Source organism: Falco punctatus (assembly GCF_963210335.1).
Source record: "Falco punctatus genome assembly, chromosome: 6".
In the NCBI taxonomy this organism is placed as follows: domain Eukaryota; kingdom Metazoa; phylum Chordata; class Aves; order Falconiformes; family Falconidae; genus Falco; species Falco punctatus.
Window position 1 is genome coordinate 75,771,836 of NC_137585.1, and position 24,925 is coordinate 75,796,760.

The 24,925-nt window shown below is 40.2% G+C and overlaps 1 protein-coding gene across 6 annotated transcripts; it reads right to left on the reverse strand.

Annotated features, from left to right (window-relative positions):
* Positions 1 to 881: 881 nt before the first annotated feature.
* Positions 882 to 24,820, reverse strand: NAPEPLD (N-acyl phosphatidylethanolamine phospholipase D; the record flags this gene model as incomplete). Of its 6 annotated transcripts, none has more annotated exons than XM_080391979.1 (5): positions 882 to 2,024; positions 3,285 to 3,399; positions 4,446 to 5,092; positions 11,081 to 11,393; positions 23,422 to 24,820. In XM_080391979.1, 5 exons carry the CDS (start codon positions 23,439 to 23,441, stop codon positions 1,899 to 1,901), a joined length of 1,221 nt encoding a protein of 406 aa, XP_080248105.1. In that variant the 3' UTR covers positions 882 to 1,898. The 6 variants fall into 6 exon arrangements, with proteins under 6 accessions (XP_080248105.1, XP_080248102.1, XP_080248103.1 ...); XM_080391976.1 differs by lacking the exon at positions 23,422 to 24,820 and adding an exon at positions 22,948 to 23,372; XM_080391977.1 differs by lacking the exon at positions 23,422 to 24,820 and adding an exon at positions 22,745 to 22,950.
* Between the last annotated feature and the right edge of the window lie 105 nt (positions 24,821 to 24,925).

Here is a 24,925-nt window from a genome sequence, read left to right on the forward strand (position 1 = left end):
CTTTGGGCCCCTCACTTCAGGAGGGACGTTGAGGGACTGGAGCGTGTCCAGAGAGGGGCAACGCAGCTGGTGAAGGGTCTGGGGCACAAGTCTGGTGAGGAGCAGCTGGGGGACCTGGGGCTGTTCAGCCTGGAGAGGAGGGGGCTCGGGGGGGACCTTACTGCTCTCTGCAGCTCCCTGACAGGAGGCTGTAGGCAGGTGGCGGTCGGTCTCTTCTCCCAGATAACAAGTGACAGGACAGGAGGAAATGTCCTCAAGCTGCGCCGGGAAGGTTTAGATTGGATGTTAGGAAAAATTTCTTCCCTGAAAGGGTGGTGAAGCACTGGAACAGGCTGCCCAGGGAGGTAGTAGAATCACCATTCCTGGAGGCATTTAAAAAGCGTGTAGATACAGTGGTTAGGGGCATGGTTTAGTGGTGGACATGACAGTGCTGGATTAATGGCTGGAACTTGATGATCTCAAAGGTCATTTCCAGCCTAAATAATTCTACATGAATCCCACCAAAGTAAATATAAGAAAAAGTAGCTTATATTAAGTGTAATCCTCTGTTCCAGAACCCTTCCTCAGCACGAAGTTGGACTAACTGATCTTGGCTTTGTTGGTACTGAGATCTACAAGACTTCTAGGACTTCCCAATATAAATTTTTAAGAGATGTCAACAGCTAAAACATTACTTCAGTTTGCTCCTAGCCTGAAATCTCATTAACTGGTTTTAATGAGCTGCCAGAAATTCATGTCTTTAAACTGCAGGCAGATAATGTGTCTTTTTATTTATCTTCATGGAGTATGATCATAAAACGTAATGCACAGCAAGAGCGAAAAAAATACACATACCCCATAGATCAAAACAAATAATTAACGAAAAAATATTTTCAATTAACTATGAAGGAGAATAACAACCCTTTTTATTGGCAACAATAGGCTTTAATTCTGTAAATTAGCATGGCAATTTGATACAGATACATTTAGCCAAGTTTTACAATACTTAACAAGGTTTAATCTCTCATTCAACTTTAAAATTGGAGGGAAGCTACAAGAAAAATACAACAGCCCTTGCTTAAGACTTTTCACTTAACAATAAAAAAAAAAATAAAATTACTTATTAATAGGCTAAGTCAATGCAAAGAGAAGTGCCATTAAGGGATTCTTCCATGTCATGGACTGCATTTGACAAAGTTATTTTAGACACATTCAGGCCTAACTTAAAAACATTGGCAAACCAACGAAAGTGTGCAGATACTCTGGCCAGCAGTAAGTTTTACACATCAATGATGCAATATTAAATTATCTCTCTTTAAAAGGCACAGTTCTTTAGATCATTGTAAAATTCAGCTTTTGTGGTTCATCAATATATGAAAATGTAGAAGCACTCAGTAAAGTAATTAATTTACCGTGCTTGTGCTTTAACAACGCAGCTGTACTGGAAGACTCCACCCCAGAAAACACACAGTGAAGCTATCGAAGTGCAGGGCAGAACCTGAAGACTAACGACTAACAACTGGGAGATGACATTCTAACAATGACTAATTCAAGTCAGCCATTAATTCTAAGAATATGTCCTGTGCTGAGGTTATTATTGCTGCTGCAGGTAAGATGAAAAGTTTTTAAAACTCCCAGTAATTTATCAGTGTACATAGAGCTGAAACTGCAAGTTATTCCCAGACAATACCTTATATATTAACCAGTTTTTAGATCACCTCAAAATTTATAAACAATATAACTAGCAAAATTTATCATGAAATTGGTATGCAAGTTTTAGTTCTGAAACTGACAAACCTGGCATCTAAAAAGCTAATTCACTCCAAAAAAACTACTTTGTAAGTTGATCATATTAATATTTGTAACATTAATTGCTAGTTCAAATCAAACGGGGCTTATAAGGAAATGCTACCATTTCATTACTCAAACCCATCGTTTGTACTCAAGTCCCGTGATTCTCCGTGGTTTAAGACAAAGAAGTCATCTTTTTTCAAGCCGTATCTTTCAAGAGCTTCGTTCAGTTTAACTGGAGGATCCAAGTAATACTGGAAAAATAAGAATAACATGAGGGAAAAGATACCATTGCAGCATTTGAGGGAAAAAAGCGTATCACTGCTCTAAACAAGAAATGGTTTAAATTTTAAACATGATCTAAAACGGGGGGTCGGGGGGTGGCGAGGAGGTTATTTGTCAAATGTAATGTTTTGTTTCGTTTTTAAACGATAAGAATGGCAATTTACAGTTTTAGAGTAACCAGCAAGGCACAACCTGCCATCCAAAATTCGGGCATCTGCCGCCTATTGGGCTAGATGCCCGCGGAGCAGCGAGGCGGGAGGAGTGGCGCTCCCGGCCAGCAGGGGGCGCTGTCCCTCGTTCAGTAACACAGCGCTGCCCGCCTCGCTGTGTGGAAACCGCGCCTGGTTTCGGGGGAGCCCCCCCGCAGCTGCCTCAGTATTTTGTTAACGTTTCAGAAAAAGGCATCGGCAGGGAGAAATTATCCTTTTTTTTTTTTTTTTTGGTGCTTCTAAATACATAGTAGCATTTGTACCGTGGGCACTAGTGACACAGCTTATTGGAAGCATCATGCATAGAAAGTTATATCCAAGTTAAAGAAAACGTGATTTATCAGGTAAACCTAGGTAGCATCACGACTGAATTACGTGATGAAGTCGTGCAACTGATGGAAAGACAAAGCTGAACAACAGCTACTAGACAAAGTGTGCCAAAGTAGATGTAGTTACTTCCCTTTCACTGCATTTTTAGTCACTTTGAAGGTACCCTAGGTAACCTTCTTTTAGAGCTGGGGAGGGGGGAGAACAAAACAAACAAATAAAAACAACTCAGAATAATTCAGTTTTTCATTTTCTTGCTGGTACTTAACTATGAATCAACAATTAAAAACATTATTCTATTTATTTACTAGACTAGCCATGATTAAAAGATTATTGACCTACGGGCATGCAATTACTGTCTCCAAGTGATGCACTGCTGAGTTTACTTTTATTATTGCATAAATGTCGCCACCTTTCACGTGCCTCAGCTTTCAGATATCAGAAATTCTCTACTTTCTTTCAATAACTCTGTACTTTCAAGTTAATCTTAACAATTACATAAAATATTTCCACGGCTATGAAAAGCTAAACATTGTTTTGGACAGCAGTACAAATAGTAACAACTTTTCATTCATACGAAGTTTACATTTTAAGTATACATCTAGAGACACATAGGTTAAACTGCATGAGCAAAGCCTCATTAATGACTGTGCACTCAAAAAACGTGAACTCATGTAGAGTGTTGAAATTTACCTCATTTGCTAAAGCAAAGGTCCCCCAATGAATTGCCACAGACTTCTTTGCTTGAACATCGATATGGATTCTTACTGCTTCTTCAGGATCCACATGCTGGTATTTCATAAACCACCTACCAAAACACAAAAGTAAATCTTTTGTGTCACCTAATTCAGTGCAAGATTTCTTTGCTTTCATTGGGTAAGTTGCAAAGAATCTTAATACAAAAAAACCCACCCCAAAAAACCCCACTCACCTAACCAAAAAATTATGGAGCATGTTATGTCTGAACAACATACAGAAAACTCAAAATCAACAAGCTGGAATATACCAACACACCCACAGAACAGCAGATCATATATTTCACTCTCCTTTTCAGATTCATTTTTTTCTTACCGGTATTTTTATTAGTATAAGGACATATTACTGGTGCCTTCAGGCATTAAGGCCACGGATTTAAATCCACACCTGAAAAAATTTCATGCTAGCAGTGCACGCCAAAGTGTGTGCTTGAGAAGACAGTCTAAGGAAATGGTGGTAAAGCGGAAGAGAGAACCTGGCAATTCTTGAAAGATACCAGATTTTGCCACGCTATTGAGATTCCTATCTTTCTTTCACAGCCTATACATGTTTTCCTTCCAGCATTATGAATGTTATCATCTAAAAGTTTAGATACCTCATTGTAAGTAGGATACAGATGCTTAAACAGATGTCCCCCTATAAAGAAGTCATCTTTATCTCCAGATAAGTTGCAAAACCAATATAAAGACTAAAGCAAGAGAAAAACACAGCAAATTGCAGGCATCTAAATGCCCTGGATTAAGTGATGCTATTTCAGGAAAAAAGCCACAAAGTAATCCCAGATTTTTACTCAACATTTTTTGTGGAAGAAAGTCAGCTGATACATCCTTGCTGTGCTGAAGAGTGAAGAAAAAACTCTCCAAGAACACCACACATACACAGGCAAGCATCCTAGACATTTCAACTCCATCTTCTGACTGCCTACTGCCTGCTTTTTTTTTTTTTTTTTTGCTTTTTTTTGTCATTCAGCAATTTCCATCTTTTGCCTCTATATTCTATTGTATATTTTTAACACCTACAGTTTTCACTTCTGGGTGTATTTTTGATATATGTGTATGATTTCATTTATGTATTTTGATCAAACTTTTATTTTCATACCTTGGCTCATAAGCTCCAATCGGGATGGCTGCGAGATCAAAAGGTCCAAACCTTTTACCTATCTGTTCAAAAGCAACACAATATCCAGTATCTCCTGAAAAGAAAAACCTATTCCAAGGTCCCAAGACAGACCAGCTGCCCCAAAGAACCTTGTTATCATCTGTCGCAGTCCTTTTGCACCAATGTTGAGAAGGAGTGAAAACAAAAGTTACTGCATCGTGGCCAGGGACACAGTTCTCTTCCCACCAGTCCAGTTCAATCACGTTCTCACAACCACATCTCTGCATCCAGTCCAAGAGCCCCAGAGGCACAAACCAGCGTAGCTCACTCCCGAAGCGTTCATTTAGACTCGTTACAGTGTTGTAGTCCAAGTGATCATAATGGGTATGGCTGATCATGACTGCATCTATTTTAGGGAGCTGGTCTACTGTGCACGGAGGTCCTCGGAAACGCTTGGGGCCCACCAGCTGAGTAGGGGAAGCTCGCTGGCTGAAGATTGGGTCAGTAAGAAATATAAGTTCATCCATTTCCACCATAACCGAGGCATGTCCCAACCACGTGACTCGCATACCAGTTCCCGTCTTCCCAGCAAGTTCCGGCTTTTGGACAAAGTAAGGTTTTAACACTGGAAGCTCTTTATCGAGTTCCTAGCGAAAAAGAACACAATATGCATGAGAGACTTCAGAATGTACTTGGCCGCAGAACAAAAACTGCATACAAGGCACAAATCATTACAGTCAAGACTTATGCTTTGTTTATATTTTCAGGCAATCAGAGCACTGCAACACAAAACAGATGCCTTTTTGATGACCATTTTCCTAGGTACTTCCTCCTAATTTCATCTTCAGTTTCTGTAACATTTTCACTTCTCTGTCAAGAGAGAGAAAGGAGAGCTGGGGAGTATGCCATCAGGCCAGGAGACCTACTAATAGTCTGAAAGCACTGCAGTGAAAGCACTAACAGCATCCTGAGAAGGCTTTGTAATCAGTCGGCCTTCCGCGACCTGCAAAATATCTATACACAGTGTTACTGTAACAAATGCTTGAGTTTAAACTCGTGCAACTAAACGATGCATCCCTAAATCCTAGCACAAACAAGTCACAAACCCACCCATGAAAGAGAATGCCCCGTTCCCATCAGCACTCCACAAAAGCTCTGTTCTATCAGCCTTTAGCAGACCTTCTCTCTCTTCCCATTGTGTGTAGAAGCAGCCTAGGGAGGTTAACCTCACTTGGCTAATGTTAGCTTTTACAATTCTCTTTTCCCATCCTGCCAATAATTCAATGAATGTTTGTGAAACACAAACTCATTTTTAACATGGACCTTCAGGCCCTTAGCTATGCTTCTTGTGATGTTTTATTGAAGCCTTAAGGCAATTAAAATTTAATTATTACTCTCCCTGTATGTTTAAGATGTAGCCCCGTGAATGACTTCAAATCAACCTAAATCCATACTCCTGCGTAACAAAGTTAAGGAAACCTTCCTCCATCTCCCCTCTCGTTCCAACATGAATACTTACAGAGTCCCCACTGAAGTCTAACGGATCACAGAACTGATTCAGCTCAAAATTAACCCAGAGGCGGAAAACACAGCTTTCAGCTTAGTCGGCTTCCAAATTTGACTCTATGTGTAGCCCCAAGTTGGCACAAAGGAGGCCATGGCTGTACATTATCTACCGAAACTCGTCGTACAACCACCACTCATTCTCTCATTTTGAACTCGAGTTACATTCTTCACTGCAGTTTGGTTGAGAAGCTTATGCAGAAGTTTAATTTGTAATAACTAAGTGTTTTCCTATTAAAAACCCAACCAAACAAAAGGTCTTCTCTGAGTGCCTGATCATTTCCAGCTCTGCCACAGCATGGCTAAGGCTATCCTCCCAGACAATTCTGGTCTGAACTCCTCATGTCACTTTAGAAGAATTTTCCTGTGTTAGGCAGCTTCTGCAGAGTCCTGACACTCCTCTCTCCCTGGTAAATCACAGCTGTCCCAGCACTTCTGATTCCTAGTCAAGTTCTCCCTGCAATGGCTGCTGCTTTCATTCTCTAGGTCTAGGATAGTAATTAGCACAATCAGCAAGCTTATACAGAGCTGAGCTCCTGCTCCCTTGGAAGTCCAGCTGATGCTGTGACTTTAGGAGTCTAGGATTTCCCTTGCTAAAACAGTCCTGACAGCTTCAGGGGAGTTACTTCCTCCACAATATTTTATTGATTTGGAGGGCATATGTCAAACAAAACACACATACCTCCACCCCCTGCAATTCTACTGTAAGTAATAAAATATTCACAGAATTGCTTTTTCTGAGAGCTAAGGACAAGACATGTCTACTGAGAAAGTTTCATTACCATCTCCAGGAATGAGAAAGAGATAACCTTCTATAAAGCTGAATATAAGGTTAGTACAATACAATCACTTAATTCATACAAGACTAAACAAAGTATGAGTATTAGGTTGAGACAAACTGCTGCTTCTTCAAGCAAGAAGCATCACTTCCTTACCTCTATTTTCTTCTAAGTACACAGGAATGACACTGGCAGCAGAAATCTGAACCACAGACAGTATTATATTGTGACATTTCAATTAAAAAAAAAAGAAGTGGAAGATCCAGAAAACTAACATAATACTCAAAAAAAGAAATTAGGAAAACCCACCAAATTACATGTGGTTAAGTCAACAAATCAGATTATATTGAAGAAATTAAAATCATACAGAAGTTAATAATTAATCGTCATCATGCAATTTAGGTCACTAGTAAGTACTTTTTTTAATGGAAAGTGTTCTTTTTAAGTAGCTAGTTTAGAGGTAGACTAGAAATTATTCTGAGAACTCTAAATGAAGCCACTTTATTTTTGCTGACATTTGAGAAAAACTAGTTGTTAAAATTAGCATTCTGCAATATTTATAAACAATACTAAACAGATAAAGAACTGGCTAACTGGCAGATGTGAAGAATGAGTTCTTAATGGGGACTCAAACATATTGTACTAGTTTTGGCTGGGATAGAGTTAATTTTCTTCCTAGTAGCTCCTATGGTGCTATGTTTTGGATTTGTGCTGAAAACAGTGTTGATAACAGAGGATGTTTTAGCTGTTGCTGAACAGTGCTTGCACAGCATCAAAGCCAGTAGGTTGGGGATGCGTGAGAAGCTGGGAAGGGGACCCAGCTGGAACAGCTGACCCCAACTCACCAGGGGGATATTCCAGACCATATGACATAGTGCTCCGCAATAAAAGCTGAGGGAAGGAGGAGGAAGCAGGGACATTTGGCATTATGGTGTTTGTCTTCCCAAGTAACTGTTACGTGTAACGGAGCCCTGCTTCCCTGGAGATGGCTGAGCACCTGCCTGCCCATGGGAAGGAGTGAATGAATTTCTTACTTTGCTTTGCTTGTGCATGCAGCTTTTGCTTTTACTCATTGAACTATCTTCATCTCAACCCAGAAGTTTTCGCACTTTTGCCCTTCCAGTTCCACTGGGGGGGAGCGAGGGGCTATGTGGGGCTTAGCTGCCTACCGCGGTAAAACCACAACACATCTGCACTATTAAAGGTTTTACAGGGATGTCACTAGGGTCAACATTATGAAATATTTTGAATAGTTGATTTAAAGGTAGACCTAATCCCTACAAAAGGCATTTGTAAAGGACACACAGACAGGAAGACTGATAGATAAAGAGTAGCACAGGTCAAACAACTGGTATCCTGACCTATTTAAATGAAATTCTGTGAACAAAAATTCAAGGCAAACCAAGAGCACAAAGGCAGTGTAATTTGGAAAGTGCAGACTCTGTATGAGATCTACAGGTTTGTGATACACAGGCCTCTTGATTCAAATCATTGATTCCTCATAGGATGAAATTAGAAATAAGGCATTTTGTTGAGCTATTATAGTAAATCACACAGGGAAATAGCTAAAGAAATTACTTCTCAGTGCATGGGGTTTGCATTTGGTGTTGTTTGGGTTTGTTGAAGTATTTTACAAAAGCATGCTAAAATCCCTAGAATTACCTTTTAAAACAATAAGGACTCATTACTCATAAGATTTCAGACACAAGTTCTATTGGCAGTATACTTCATACAAAATTCTTTAAATTCATACCACAGGATAAAACAACATAATGAACAAAATACATAATCTTATGGAAGTTTTATCCTGCTAGAGTACATTTTGTTCTCTGTCAGACTAACCAGAAACATTAATACTATAAGAATTACAACAGATCTTTGAAATATGGCATTAATGTCAAATCAGCTACCAACAGAAGCAAAATGTGCCTAATACTGTCTTATCTTCATCACTGGAGTGGTACAAGAATTCTTCCTGCTGTGCCCCTGCCCACCCACCCCCCATGTTCTTCTTTCCTTCTAATGCAAAGCAAGAAGAAACACATGACACGCTTTGGTAAGACTAGCTAATTAGCTTAGGATTTTTGGCGCTTAGCGCATACTGGAATACCACTGGATTTTACAGAAATAAGAACAATCTAAATTGTTGATCCAACAACTAAAAATCAAAGATACTCCAACAGCACTGAAAGAAAGTTATTAATAAAGCCTGTAATGAAAATACAAGAAGTCTATGCATTCAGGATAATGATATAGGCTTGTTATGAAGGCATGATTATAATACATATAGCTTTTACACAGTGAAGTACATATCCTGGATAATATGCTTCTTTTTTATAACATATGCAAAGTACTTGCTACAGATAAACTGAACCTGCCCAGCATAGCAGGGTATATCACTAGGCGCTCTCAATGTGGTAACTGAAGTAGGAGCCGGCTGAAAGGACATGCTATACAGCAGCACTAAATACAGTATGGAGCCCTTTGGATTTTTAACACGTTCAGAAATGCTTTAAAGGTTGATTTAGGTGTGGAACAAAGATAGCTAGAACAAGCACTGAAATGGCTGAGGACTCAAGAAGTGCATTTCATTGATCCCTATCTCCCTATCTAAGTTTTTCTGTTTATAATTTACTTTACTGAGCTCCTGAATAACTGCAAGCACTTAATTAAAAAAAATTTTGTATGCAAAGCAATAAAATCAGTCCAGAATGAATCCCAACTGGGTCAGAGAGACAGCTTTGCAACTGGTACAGTGTGCATTTCTTTGTAACCATCCTTTATTGAAGGGTTAATTTGCAAATTAAAGGGGAGTGCTGCAGTTCCCCACTGCCGTCAGAGCACAGTATACTCTGCGCTAGGTAGTACACCTCAGCACTGCCTTCCAGGTACTTTAGTCACTAACCAGGTTTCTGACTGGTGCTGGCAAGATACAAAGCCTATTGAACACATACAGAATAGGGCAGCAGTCAAAGGCAATTGAAAAAGCCGAGGCGTGAATTTTACACAAACATGGCCAAAGTAGCATCATGCAGCACACTTCCTAGAAAACTATACACACTGAGGTACAACTGCTGTTACTACTACAAGGTGCAGGTAATGTCTAGAAGCAGGACATCAAATTTAAAACAGTAAATTGTCGGAAGGGATCCGAAGACCAATATAGGCTTGACATGCTTCTTTCTGAAGCAAAATTATTACAGAACTATTACAACCAAGATAATTTCTCCCTTAAACATGTTCCATGCCACATACCTTTAAAGAAATCCCCAAACCTCTGACCATCATGTGCTAATAAGCAACATGGCTTTCCTGTCTGTAAAGCTGATCAAATTCCTTCCTTCACAGTAAATCACATAAGATAAAAATGGAAAGTGTAAGGTCTTTGCTAAATACTGACTGTGAGATTTATAACTTAAGCATACGTTCTTGGATGCTTAAAATCATTAGTAACACTTATTTGTTCAAAACTACTTTCGCTGGTCATGCACCCTTCAGCACAGCTTTTCCAAAGTACAGTCAACACATTAGAAAATACACCAAGTAGTAATCCTAACTGTCAAAACTGTAGCCATCGTAACACTTCTTGTGGCCACAAAGATAGCCTGTGACTTCCCAGTATCTATTACTCTTCATGAAAAAGAAGCTTCTGTCAGAGGTTGCTTCCCCTACCTCCTTTATATACAGTATCTGCCAGAAGCAATACACCAAAACCAAATAATGGTGTTTCCCAGTAAACTGGCAGTGAACTAGTATTTCAGTACAAATACTTGCTCAGGTTAGTTTTAGCATATGCAATTTTTTCTCCTGTGTATGGAAACAGAGAAACAGATTTGCAAACACTTTCCTAAGTAAATGACAGCAAGTTTTTATTACATTTTTATGAAAGATGTAGCGTATGTAGTAAATGGCAGTCTGAGCAAAAAAGGCAAAATTTTTCAAATGAGATATACCACAGCTATTTCATGCAATATGAATGATTTTGATGGTATGCTTCATAAAGTAGCACCTATTAAAAAGGAAACTGTAACTGTAATTTATGACTGAGTTAGGGGGCCCATTTTGGGGGATTGTTTTTGGAAACAAACTGAGCTGGATAAATTGGGAAGGAGGGAAAAAGTATTAACCCACCTTTTGAAAAGAATAAAGTGATAATAAATTCAGAATAACAATATTTAGAAGAAGTCTCCAAAAGGTGCCTAATAAGTATTAGTTAGAAACTGTCCTATTTTATTGATTAGAGCAGAGCTAAAAGCAGTCTAAATAAGGAACAGAAAACATACAAGTATTTACCTGCTTTGAGCATGGCACATTGCTGTTATTTTTTTCCATGAGGGACCATTTCAAAATATTTGGCAAGGTTGGTGATTTCCATGTTGGCCATGGGTTGACAAACTTCCCATCTTTGCCTCTCTTTGATTTAGTTACATCCTCTTCCAATCTGTAGTCCAGCCTGAAGCTTTTCCTGGAAGTCCTGGAAGAATCACTACCCCTGGAACCTCTACTCGAATTCTGACGTTTCCTCACCGCTTCTTTAGGATACTGGCTACACGCAGTCAAAGGCTGCTCTTCATCCGTTTTCTTATCCATATCTTTTTGAGGAGAACTAAAATAAATTTTAAATTAATCAATCTTTTCTTGAACTAATATTGAATTAATATTCATAAGATTGAATGCCCTCACACACATCAGAAACAAGCCTGCCTTTCTCATTTTATGATCTACTGTATTTTTTCCTCAACAAAATACGCTTTTAAAACAGTTGCTGTTACACAAAAGACTGCAAAAACATGCTGCGGCAAGTAACCATGAGATCTCTTTGCAGTTCAGGCAGAATTTTACTTCCCAGTATGCACAGCTTCAGATACTAACACTATTATCTACCAACTGCAAGAGTGAGGGGGAAGGGTTCCTTAATTTACATTTTGGAAGAATAGTAAATTCCTCCTGAAGCTAATGACATTTTGTACCTGATGTAATACGATCCTGCAAAACTGTCCAAGAGACACTGCAACTATACAGTACTTTAGGATTTGCCTATATACTGACTTTTGTTTTGTAGTAAGAGCAGCAGCCTCTTGTAGCATTAATAACACATTACTTCTACCGACAAGATTCATGTACATACAGAAAAGTCAGAACACAAAAGACAAATATTTGGTCCTATTTCCTATTTTGCCCAAAATCAAGGAAAAGCTTATTGTAATAAACAGTAAAAGTAACTGTTTCAAATACGATTGTCACACACATTTAACTGAACTGACTAGTGAAAGGCCACAGAAAATTGGAAAATATCAAATAAATCATGGCTGCAATGTCTGGTCTTAATTCCATTGTAAAATACTTTAAAAAGTGAGAAAATAACTGAGAAAAGCTTATTTCTATAAAGTCATAATACTGGCACATTTCTTAGAAAACCGTGAACTCAGTAGTCAGTCTCTTATTCCTAACTGCACATTAAGTGTTGCAGAGTTTAAGAATATAGAGTCCTCATTATATCCAAGGTAGAAAAAACAAATATCTCTATTTTATTTTTAAAGTTGCTAAAGCAATTTAGTTGAAGCTAAATACTTCAGCCTCCATACTTACTTTCAACATTTCAGTTGTTCTGACAGTTTTGTTTGTTGGTTTTTTTTTTTTTTAATAGATTGCTATTGTAAGGAGCATACAACTTTCTGGTACTTAGAAACTACCTAGATAAAACTAGATGACCGGTAACGAACAGATAACATGATCTACTGCTTAGGTGCAGGAATAATTCTGGATAAGAAACTGAAGTTTGTCTGTGGAAAACCCTCCACCATATGTTTTAGCCTGTCTACTAGTTCATTAACTCACACTCAAACTTCAGTTGTGTGATCATATGAGCAGCACTGGGCTGATGAACCAGCGCCAGGCCACTCAACAGTTTCAGAGAACAGAATTAAAGCCCACAGTTTTCTTAGAAATTGTGTAACGCACTGTGCCCCTCATAAGTTCATAATTACAGGGAAAAAGAAATATAGTGTCACTGCAACATTACCGCTAAGATTTCACACACATATAAGAAGTGTTATCAAGTTGAACCCAAATGCATTTACTAGTGATGCTCCAACTTCAAATACAGAGCCCATCCCTGCAACTACTACACAGAAAGTACAGTGTCTGTTGCAAAGAGATGTTGTGAAATTTTCATAACAAAATAATCATTATTATGCCATACAGTAGAGATAAAATACTGACATATCACAATTCACTTCTGATAAGGCATGAACAATGTTCAGAAAACATTGCTCATAGAATTTTTTTATAAATATCACCCTTGGTCATAATCATATTTTAATGTAATTGCTTTCTAGTCTATAGTTTCCCCATAGTTTTACTGAAGCCACCCTGTTTATCTATTTTCTATTTAGCAATAAGATATCACATCTACATCATAATTTTAATTTAACTGTTGATACTCCTAGGCTTTTTTCTCTATTCCACTATTAACTGGAATCAGCCTTCAACAGCCAAGCAACTTGCTCTATACCCTTTTAAGCAGACAGAAATGGTAACAAAAAGAATCAGTGCCACAAAAAGGCAGACTACCCCAAAAATAGCAATGGATATTTTAACTGTTACTTTAACTTAAGAGGGTTTGTTTTTGTTTTTTGGCATTCCTCAAAGAGCATTTTCAATGCCAAGTCAGCTTATTAATTTAGCAAAGCACGCAGACACAGCATAAAACATCCACTCTTCTAGAAAGCATCATGAAAACAAATCACGAAAGTTTAATCAGATAGGTACTTAATTCCAGGAAATTCGTCTGTTACATCTCAGATGTCTGATTTTTCAATATATATAACTACCATAATTATTGTTCCTACAAGACATTTTAAATTAGAGACCAGAGTGCCTAAGGTTTTATTTTTAAGCTTCTGTTTATCTATTCATTCATCTCTAAAATAGGCGAATTCTACTTTTGCTTAAATTTTCATATAAACCTTTGATCTATTCTGAAAGTATAAACCTCTAGGGGAAGTAGGGATCAACTATGCTGATTAAACAAAGACAATGCCAAAGCATTTAAGGCACTGCAGGTATCTGTCTGCCAACATATTTTCCACATGATGCACATACATTACTTTCATTAGTATTCCATAAGCAACTGAAGGGATAAAAGACCTCAGTGCTCACAGAATACTTTAAGCCCTTTTACATGCCTAAGAAAGGGACACATTTACAAACAATTAACTGACAAAAGTATTCCTGATGAACTGTACATTCCTTTGAAGTATCAATCTTGCCAGTTCCTTTCTGTTTCATTTAAACTGGTACAATATATCCTAGAATAATAATGGAATACAGTAAAAGCAATCTAATTTTTCTTATTAAAAAAAAAAGTAGATGATCGTTTCGTGAAAGCCAGCAATCATTAGTTTAAAATGAAAGTCTCTCAAACAAGATTTGGCAGGTATATTTTAAATAATAGAAAATATCCTATCAGAAATGAGATGATTTTTCATCCAACTTTCTTGAATTCTTCCCCCCAAAAAATAATAGCTTGGCACTTGAGAAATAAATGTAAGCACTGGATTGCCAACTAAATTATGAGCGATAAAAGACACCAAAATCAAACTGGAGCGGAACTGTGTTCACTTGGGAGGATGGGGAAAGAGTGATGTCCTTGGTGAACATTTGTTATTGTAAGGTTCCAGAAGGTATCTTATATATTCCACACTTTCAAACAAAGATAAAAACCACTATTCTACTTAAAAGCATTAAACTGCTCTCTTAATAAATGGAACCCGTCCTTCAGGATGAGGGGACTTACCCCCAGACAAAGGCAAGTAGGTTGCCACCATTTTTAAGAGAGGCTCAGGCAAGACACAAGGCAGCCACCCTCCCTGCACTCAGAGATTCTTTACTGTTCCAAATGAATTCAGAAAAGGAAATGGACCAAGACATACAAACTACTGAAGGAGACCATTAGTCATGCCAAATCCATGAGGCCAGAAGGTACTCCAGACAGAGGGGAAGAAAACCACGTCTGATGAATAGGATGAAGCCTAACATGAAACAAAATGCAGAGCTCACATAACTGGTTTTCCAGCGCCAAATACTAAGGGGCCCCTAGTAATCCACAAAGCGAGAGAGAAGTTGTAGATCAGGCAGGATATGGCATGGAAAACCCATGTCTTATGTCCCAGCAAACAGGCTTACACCTGTAAACAGGATATAGCTCTTAAGAGAACAGGTTTGGGGTCAATTATTTATTTTAGCATTGCTTATATAACCGAAAATTGGATACAAATACTTCGGCTTTGAGTCTTTTGTTTATTTAGGAAAATGCATAGTTAAACTTTTGATTATTTTAATATTTTCTGTTCCAAAAGAAGGTTGGAAGCAGGATACATTAACATTACAAGAAGAACTCTGACATTAATTTTTTTTCCTTTTAAATAGTCTTTTAAACACAGCAGAGCTTCAAGCATAATTATTTTAACCTTATTTGAAGAAGAAATGCATTGGCATAAAATCTACTGTGCGACTTTCCACCTTTTCCACACAATCGCCTCTAACATCCACTACCCCATAACTGAAATGGATGTAGTTCCCCCTACTAAGTATACAGCCATGCACAGACACACTACTAACCATGAAGTCTGCCAGAACAGATTTATCTTTCTTTCCTACACAGAAATCTGGTCTTTATTTAACAAATCCTTAAGCCAGAAAGTATAAGAAAGAGTTACTTTGAATCTATGGCTTACTGAAACCCAACAACACCTACACAACTCTACACTTGCCTTGCAAACATTCCGCAGCTTTCCAAATATCCTAGATTTTCTTTATTTTTGAAACAACCAGTTTGGTTCATTTCTAATCACTGTCCCTCTGTATGGACTACATCCAGAACTGGGCCACACTACGCATCACCTAAAAGGGACAGCACACAATTCCTAGCAAACTCATACCACTATAGCCTTACCAAAGCATGAATCTGAGCTTTCTGCAAGCCATATACTCCTACACAACCTGGAAGTTTTCTTTCAACGTACATATTTTTCATGACTGCAAAAAGCACACTTTTTGGCTTGAAACAAACAAACAAAAAAGAGAAATAAAAAGGAAAAAAATATTTCAGCTACAAGTTAAAGTATTTGCAAACACTTAGGCGCATGTAAGTCATTTGTTGAAAAAAGGCTCCCACACACTCAACTATAAAATTACTGCCAGCTAAGTTTTGGCTGTGCTTTTATTTTTCCTTCAGGTCTGAAATTGTCTGCTTTAATTAATGAACAGTTTGAGACTGGAAAATTCTGAATGCATTTAAACTTCTATTGTGCAGTACTTCAGGCTGTTCATCATACCACTGTAGACTTATCAAAGCAAGAACCTGAGCTGTCTGCAAACCTTATACTTCTATGCAACTTTGAAGTTTTCTTTCACTACACATTTTTTTTGACTGCAACAGCAATTGGAACAGCAATTATTTGAGATGCTCTTGGTCTTATGATTTTGCACAAAGAAGATCTCTCAAGCTTGCAACTAGCTGATCTATAAATACTTTTATTATTTGAGATTTCCCATTAAAAGCTGCAAGCAACAACAAGAACTGCAGAAATTTTCATTCAAATTATCTGACATTTTAACAGCCAGCTTGGGATTCCATGTGATGTCCTATTTCCCTATTTTCCAAACATCCACAAAGCAAAAAATTCATGCTAGTACAGCCTTCTTCCATTCTTCAATGTACCCATTTCATAGCACAGCTATAAGCTGCCAGCCCAGTTCTTCTCTGTTCTCAACAGATCTGTAAGTATCCTGACTCTACAGTGATCTTGTGTACTGTTCAAAATTAATAACTGAGTTGACAGAAGGAACAGAAATGGCGGTCTCCATAGACAATCTTATAGAATTAGGATGAAACCTTTATCATTCTTATCTAATTTTGAGGATCAACAGTAAAACAAAGCAAAGTTTTATTTAGACATAACAGAGAGAAAAAATACTTACAAATAAAGCAAATGTGAAGCATCTACCCATGGCTGTCTGTTGGTAGGCACATTCTTACAACAGCTGTATTACTTAAGCAGCCACCATTATGAACCAACCCATTTCTGCCCTCATTATTCCTCCAGGCTTGCCAAAACAAACATTTGCATCCACATGGTGAATTAGATCAAGAAACTGATGTAGCTGATAGTCACTTCCTACCCTCCCGTCTCATAGAGAAGCACTTAATTTTCACCTGCATCACTGTGTAACCATGCAAGTGTTTATACCAACAAACCAGCTAGGACAGGGAAAGGTGAGAACAGGAATATGCTGTTATAAACAAAAACTACTTATGCCAGTGCTGCTATTAAAAAAAAAATAAAAATTCATTACATACCCTCCATTTAGAATTCACTCAGCGTAGCTCAGTTATATACACCACTAAGTTAGGTTCAATGACTCCCCCTACCCTTAATATATTTCATTTTCAATCAAACCCTACCCAAGGTTTCATTCGCATTTAGTCCTGATACTGCTTAAACTCTCTGGCTGCCTCCTCCCAGAGCGGTGTTTCTTACTATAACCAAGCAAATTCAGTAGCTACCTACCACCCAAAAGGCAGCCCACTCCGTTACTACACATTCCAACCTCTATTTTCCTTGCATTCATTAGGGGAACTAAACCAACAGAAAGTTATTCATAGTCATTAGGAGTGCCTATCAGCTACACCCTTACACGCCTCTGGATATAAATGCAAACAAGCTCTGGAGTCAGGTCCATCAGTAGTACCTGCAGCCAGCTATTTCTCAACCCTGGGTTAAATTTGATCAGCTATGGGCATTGTCTCAGCTGCATAAAGATGCCTCTTCCTGGAACCAGGACAATACATAACTATTTTACTCTTGTTTCCAGGTGCCCCAGCTGACTGTTCCTGTCTAATATGAGCACTTTGTAGTCCCCAAACATGTTTATGAGCTGTATTTAATATTACAGAAGTTTGCTGTTACATGCATATTTTGTTTAGGTTATGATCCCTGACATGACAGTAGTTGCCCATAGGGGCCATGCATATTAACAGAGATGACAAACCCAGTAGCCAATTTCTTTAGCTATACAGGCCTATTAAAATAAGTTATTTCCCTCTCTACTATCATCTTTTACTGCAGTCTTGAATAAATGTATCCAGAAGCTGGCATGTGGCCATCACACATGCCAAAAAAGCAGCATAGACTACTATTATGATTAAACACAAGAGCAGTATAATTCTGTGCTATTGCTGAAGCAGTCACCAAAGGAAAGCAGCAGTCAAATTTCCCTACACCAGAAAGTGCTTTCCTTTGCTTTCCCTAAACAACTGATTTCATGTAACTAAATGTATAGAGAAGAATGTTGAAAACACAAGACTTGGAATGAAAGTTTTCTTACCTGCTCTGCAGGACTCAGGCTAACAACATACAGAAGCAAGGTTTGTGCTTTACAGCTGTGTTAGGGTACGCAAGACAGTAACTGGATCACAAATCAAATGCAGACAATTTTTTAAATCCACAAAAAGATAAGAGAAGATAGCACATGCGCACAGCTGGGCAGATAAACCCTGGATTCCAACAGCAACAATAATCTCCATGGATGGCCCTGCCACTTACACAGAATTTCAACACAGCTTTTCCAAAAAAGCAAACATGAAACTTGTACCAATCCAGCTACAGGATCTGGACCCCAACTTCAGCGTTCCAGCCTCGGGTCCACTCCTGTAAGTATTTGTGCAAGTAGTTCATGAGTTTCAGTTGGTCTGCTGCTATGACTTTAGCTAATAACAGAGGCAAACCTTTCCAAAATGGGGTTTACTATTAGAAAAAGCAACCAAACTTTAAAGTTCAGCATTTATAAACGTACTTTAGCCACACCCATGTGTTAATAGCCTATGCATCTTGGGTTTAACATTTTAAGTCACTATGTAATGTTGAAGCTGTCAGCACAGGTTTTTCTTAAATAAAATGAAGTTTTAAAATATTACAAGCTCACAATCCATCTGAAGGTAAAGGTTTCCCATCTAACATCTCAATGTGAATTAGACATGACTAAAATAAATACTACTACACATAATGAAACTAAGGCTCCACTTGAACACACTAGGGTAGAAATCTGATTTCCTTTGTAAAGCATGGCCATAGAGACAAGGTAAGAACTGTTTCCACAAAAGTGCATAGAAATCATGTCTAAAACCTTGATCCATAGGATACACGTGGCAAAGCAGGATCTGAAGCAGTTCATTTATAACCAACTCCAGCATTTTCATGTCTGCAGCTATGCAATTGCTATCTCCACCTCATTTACTAAGCCTTTTAATTTTCTTTTTCCTTTTCTCTCCCTGCCAGAAAGGACTCCTATGCAAACTTTCTCTAGACTACACTAAGAATAATCCTTTAAAACCCTGTAAAACCTCAGTTGTCCAGGAAGTGCAGCAACGCCCAAGCACTGAACTAGTTTTTATTAAGTTAATACAGTCATACAATTTTGTTTATACACATATTTAAATGCTTGTCTATTTGATTCCCTCTCTCCAGTTCAAAGTCCAGGCACGCAGGTCCCAATGCCATCTCTCTACAATATAAAATCATTCCCCTGAATTTATTCTAAATCTACTAAGATTTCAATATAAGCTAAATTTTTGCTTGTCCCAACAACATTCTCTCTCTTCCTCTGTCTGTATATGTAAGTACACACACATACACCCCCAGATATATGGATTTTACAGAAGTATTTATAACATCGTTCTGTAACATATTTATAACTTAAAATGTACTGAAATCCAAACAAATCATTTCAAAGTCTGTTAAGATAAGGAAGTTAGAAGTTTTTCTTTGTTGAAAAATATGCTTTTCTTGAATGCAACTGTTCAAAAACATCTTTCACATGAGTTAAGCCAGAAGGTCATCAGCCTTTCCAAATAGAAAAGTTCTGAATCTCCAAAACTTCACGTTGGAAAGCTAGAAAGCGATACAGGACCCTTATGGTTCTTTAGCTGAAACACAGCCACTAAAAGAAATTCCAAGTGGTAGAACACCAGACAGCAAAACACAAATACCCAAGGAAACTAGAAACATCACAACACGTTAACATTTTTCATGACAACCTCTTTTCCTATATATAACCAGGCTTCTACTCTATCCTCGTGACTCCAGATTATGATGTCTCTTCGTGTACTCAAAATGAGATGCAAAGTGCTTTGGTTGTTAGTGAACAACAATATTAAAAGCTGTTTGGTTTGTTGGTTTTGGAGGGTTTTTTTCTTATGGAAGAGTCAAGGCACATTTCCAAGCCAAATGTGAGCCATCTATTAATTTTCAAGGCACCATCCTATATATGTGAGTGTTTTAAGGAGACAAAATGTTTTAAACTCATCTAAATAGACACACATAAACAACTTGCTATTGCCACAATCTCATTATCAGAAACAGCTGAAGCTCACTGAAACCCTCCCTCAAAAACCAGTCCACAGCATGGGAGATTTCTGCCTAAACAACTGAAACTATTTCCCAATATAAGCAACAAAACCTGAAATCTTATCATAAGCCTTACTCAGCAGACAGTAGCACTACCAGCTCTAACCATGGTAACAGGTCTTACACAAGAAAAATCTATTTGATATACATCTTGATATACATTCCTGACCACTTGACTTTTCACTCATACAACAACTGATAAAACCTTGTTTTTCACAGTAGGGACACGACGGCAGCTAAGTGTTTTCACAGTGTCACTTGGTAATGCCCAATTCTCTTTGCTCAACAACTTTGTAAGGTTTATCTCCTTGGGCACAGTTGTATGCTATTCAAACCCAAATCATCCCTTTATACAGCTGCTAAATACTAAGATATTACATGCAAACAGTATGTAACAACTTCTTTCCTAGATTTTCTAAGAATATTGAAAACAAGTGCAACATCTGTTTGGAAAAAAATTGGTTTTACTCAAAGCTGGATTTAGACCAAGTCATTTACCATGATTCTGGCTCTGGGTGTATTAGAAGTAGGATTCTGATCACAGTGCTAGCCAGCATACTGCAGACTACATACTTACAGCAACTGACCGAAAAAAAATATTGAAGTGAGATCACAAAAGGATTCATAGATGAAAGGAAAAAATAATTTTGCAGCAGGTGTTACATATAAAGGCACTAATTAACGTCAGCATTTCCATTTTTCTCAACCTAGACAAAACAACTGCCTTCCCATTTGCAGAAAAGAACTTTAAAGCTATTTCTGAATGAAGAATTAGCATTTCTGGTTCAATCTTGAGCTTGAAAAGGCTGAGGAAATAGCAGATTTCTGCTGAGTTAATACAAGTAAAGAAAATAATAATGAGTTGCTTACTTTTTAAAAGGCTGCAGATCTCTTGTGATTTGGACCAAGCTGAAGCCAAATTAACTGTTATTTATATTTGAACAGTTTCACTGTCATCCCTTAATTCCTCCTCTCCTGAACGCTGCCTCCATCACAGTGAGTCAATCAGAAAGGGTTTTCCAGTCTCCAGGTATTGAAAACTCCCATTACCTTTTTAAAATAGGTATTTCAATTTCAGATAATTTGGGGTATTTCTAAAGCAATTGTTGAAATATTTCTCACATTAATATGACAAAGAAGTCTTATTTCTTCTCGTCTTCCTGGAATTCTTACCTATAAAATGAATCAGGCTTCCTACTTTATTAACCGATAAAGCCGGTACTATGAATTAAAAAATGCATGAGTATTTTCAAGGGTCTTTTGCCAGAAAACAAAACAAAACAAAAAAAAACAGAAAAAAAACCCAAAAGTGACATTCCTGTCACTGTCTTTAATTTTTTATGTCACTTTAAAAAGGTCGATGTAGTTTGAAAAATAAAAAACTAAGTACAAACAGTCCTCTCCTTTAAAATTGAAAACTTGCTTTGTAATGGCCGTTTAGCAAATAGAAGAGTAAGAAATCATCACCGCTAGAAAAACCGTTTCTGCAGAAGTTTGGTATAAACTTAACTGCATGCCGTCAAGCCATCCAACAAATACTTTCCCTAAATCCTTGCTAGAGATAATTGCCGATCATTGAGATGGAAGGAACTAATTACATTAAATGACTTTATTAATACCTTCCACTTCACTCTATACAACGAAAGGAAAATGCCAACGACCGACATCTGTTCGCGTCTTCTCTTCAAAGGAAAACACTGGCTAAGCCGTCAATACTCCGAAGCGCGGGTTTTGTCTGGTTTTGGGGTGGTTTTTTTATAGGCGATTATATAACTTGTTTCTCTCGCAGCGATACCGCAGCGTGCTTTACCGTCAGTTTACAGGAAAGGCACGCAGTGCCGCCGGGCGGGCAGGTAGCACCTTTTCCTCCAGGCTTTCCCTCATCGGTGTGTCAGGGTCTCCCCGTCCCAGCTGCTGCTGGCGCTGCTCGGTATCTGTCACCGGCCCCCGCGGCACCGTCCGGGGGCCGCCACCCGCCGGCTGCCGGGCAGGGGTGGCGCGGCTCCCGCGCCGCGCCAGCACCGGCGGCGCACACCGCCCGCCCCCGCCTCAGGGGCCGGCACGCCGCGGGAGGCCGCGGGGTTACACGGCTCCTCTCCGGGCGGCAGCCAGGGCTCGCCGCCCGCCACCCAACTTTTCCGAGCGGACGGACGGCCGCCCTCGCTCTGCCCGCTGCCGCCGGCGGGGCTCCCCACCGCCCCCCGCCGCGCCTCAGCCCGCTCCCCCGGCGGGACCCCGGTACCGTACGCCCAGCGAGCCCCGCTGTCGCGCTCGGAGCAGGTGCGCAGCGCCGCGTCGCTCCGATTCCCCTTCCCCCGGCCGCCAGCCGGGCTTCGAGGGCGGCAGGTCGGGCAGGTGCCGCTCCTCCGGGCGGGCACGGGGCGGGAGCCGCCGCACCGCTCGGCTCAGTTCCTCCCTGCCCACAGGAAGGCGCGGGGGCAGCGACCCCCGCCCCCGGAGCGCTGCCTGCCGCCGGAAAGCCGCTCACCTCCCGGGCTGCTGCTGCCCGTGAGGAGTCTCGTCCTCCTCCTCCTCCTCCTCCTCCATGGTGCCGCTCCACCCCCTCCGCGGCGGCCCCGCGGCTCTCCAGCAGGAGCCGTACAACGGCTGCGGCTTCCCACCTGACCAGCCCGCCGCCGAGGGCAGCGCGGCGAGCTGCAGGCAGCAGCTCCACAGCGCCCTGCCCCTCACCATGGCGCGGCGGCGTTCCCGCGCTCAGCGGGGCCCCGCCGCCCGCGGGGGTGTGCGGGCTCACGGCAGCGGCGGGCCGCCTGGCGGCGCGTTACCAAGATGGCGGCGGGAGGGGCTGGCACTGAGGGAGCCGTGGCGGCCGGACGCCCAGGGGCCCGGAGCCGCGGCGGGGCTGCCGGCACGTCCCTGCCGCTGCAGTCCGGGCTGCTCGTCGGGCACCGGGAAAAGGGTCCTGCTCCTGGCCGGCTCCGATAGCTGGTAAAGGCTGCCTGCGGTCCCATCTGGGAGTACGAGCGTGCTCGGACCACCTGGTGTTGCAGCGAAAAGTTTCCAGGGCTCAGCTCTCAAGAGCCTGAGGCGGTGCTGCCATCAGCGCGGGGCACGGGCTCCCGGGAGGTGCGGGGGCCGAGCCGGCCTCCTGCCGAGCAGCCCGGCTGGCGGGGCCCGCCATCCCTCCCCTGGCCGTTCCCCTACCTCAGGAAGCTCAGTCTCATGGCCAACTTTCTTCAGTCATCGCCTCACGCCCTGTTTACACCCGTGAGCAGTTCATATGCGACTCCAGCCCCTGGGCTGGGAAGTAAGGGATTTTGAGGCACCCAATCCAGATAAATTTGGTTCTCAGAAATAAGTATGCTTTTTTTTAAATCTTTCCTTATCTCCTTAAGCACGTAATGCAATGGAAGGTAAAGGACAAAGCTATGCAGCTGTGAGATATATATATAAAGTAATATATTGCAGCAATATGAAATCTAAGACTCTCTGGAGCTCTACTAACAGGTTTATGTACGTTTTATCTTGGATCTCACAAACTGATGTCCAGTTCATTAGTGAAGAAATCCTACCTATGTTTAGAGGCCGAGTTCTCAAGGTAGTCTTGGGAGGCTAGAAACATGACCCTTACTCTTCTTATCGGTAATCTATCATTCTTCCAGTCTCTGTAAGGCAGAAGAAGAACACTATCAAGTTGTCTTATTCTGTACAAGGAACACAGGTATGTATTGGTTGCTTATGGCCAGGCAGATTTGCTGACCTTTGCCAGTGGAAAATTCTACTTTACCTCTTCTGCCTCTTCTCACCTGACATTTCCTGATCATTTCCTCTCCTGTCAGTATATCTGATGCTAAGCTGGCCTTGTAGTAGCAATGACTTTTGCTCATACTTTATTAAACACAAAACTACATTTATTGAAGTTATTTCTACTGTTACTTTATGGAATCTGAGACCTACTAAATGAGTTAGATGATAAAGCTGCTCTCCATAGCTCTGATCAATGTCCATTAACTGTCGGTGATAGCGCCTATGTACAGAAACTTCTGTAAGCCTCCAGGTGAGTACCTACAGGCTGGTAGTAAACTGATTGCCTACAATAGCAGATTTGGGATGCTCATGCTACACTTGTGCTGAGTATCTCCTGGTAGGCAGTCCTACCTCCACATGTCATTTGGAAATAGTTTTTATGCCATCAGTGATGTAAAAGCCACAGTTCAGGAGGCTCTGCTTTAGTAGATGCATTTTTGTCTGTACTACATTTGGAGGCTGTAAGTAAAGACAACTGGTGTCTGTGCACCATGCAGTTTTCAATTTGAAAGGGAAACATCTCTTTTCTGGTATAACAACTGGTGAAGAACTATATGGTTGTTCAAGTAATTTCTGACATGGCTAGAAGGGTATATCAGTACCTGTTGCCTACTCTGCCATGCCAGCGTGCATTACATGAGAAAATTCACCTTCAACAGAACCAGAATTTTAAACTTGTTTCTTGTTTCAGTATTCCCAGGAGCCAGCTAAGAGCTTAGTGTAGGCCTGCTGCTTTGGTAGGTTTTCATCTGTCAATGTCTTATGCACACAAATGTGTTTAAACTGAGGAAAAGTCCCGGTGGGACATCTGTGCTCAAACAGTCATGTAAACCCAGAACAGAGATCTCTCTGACTTTATACGTGCTAATATGCTTAGAGGAGTGACTTTAGGATCCTGCAG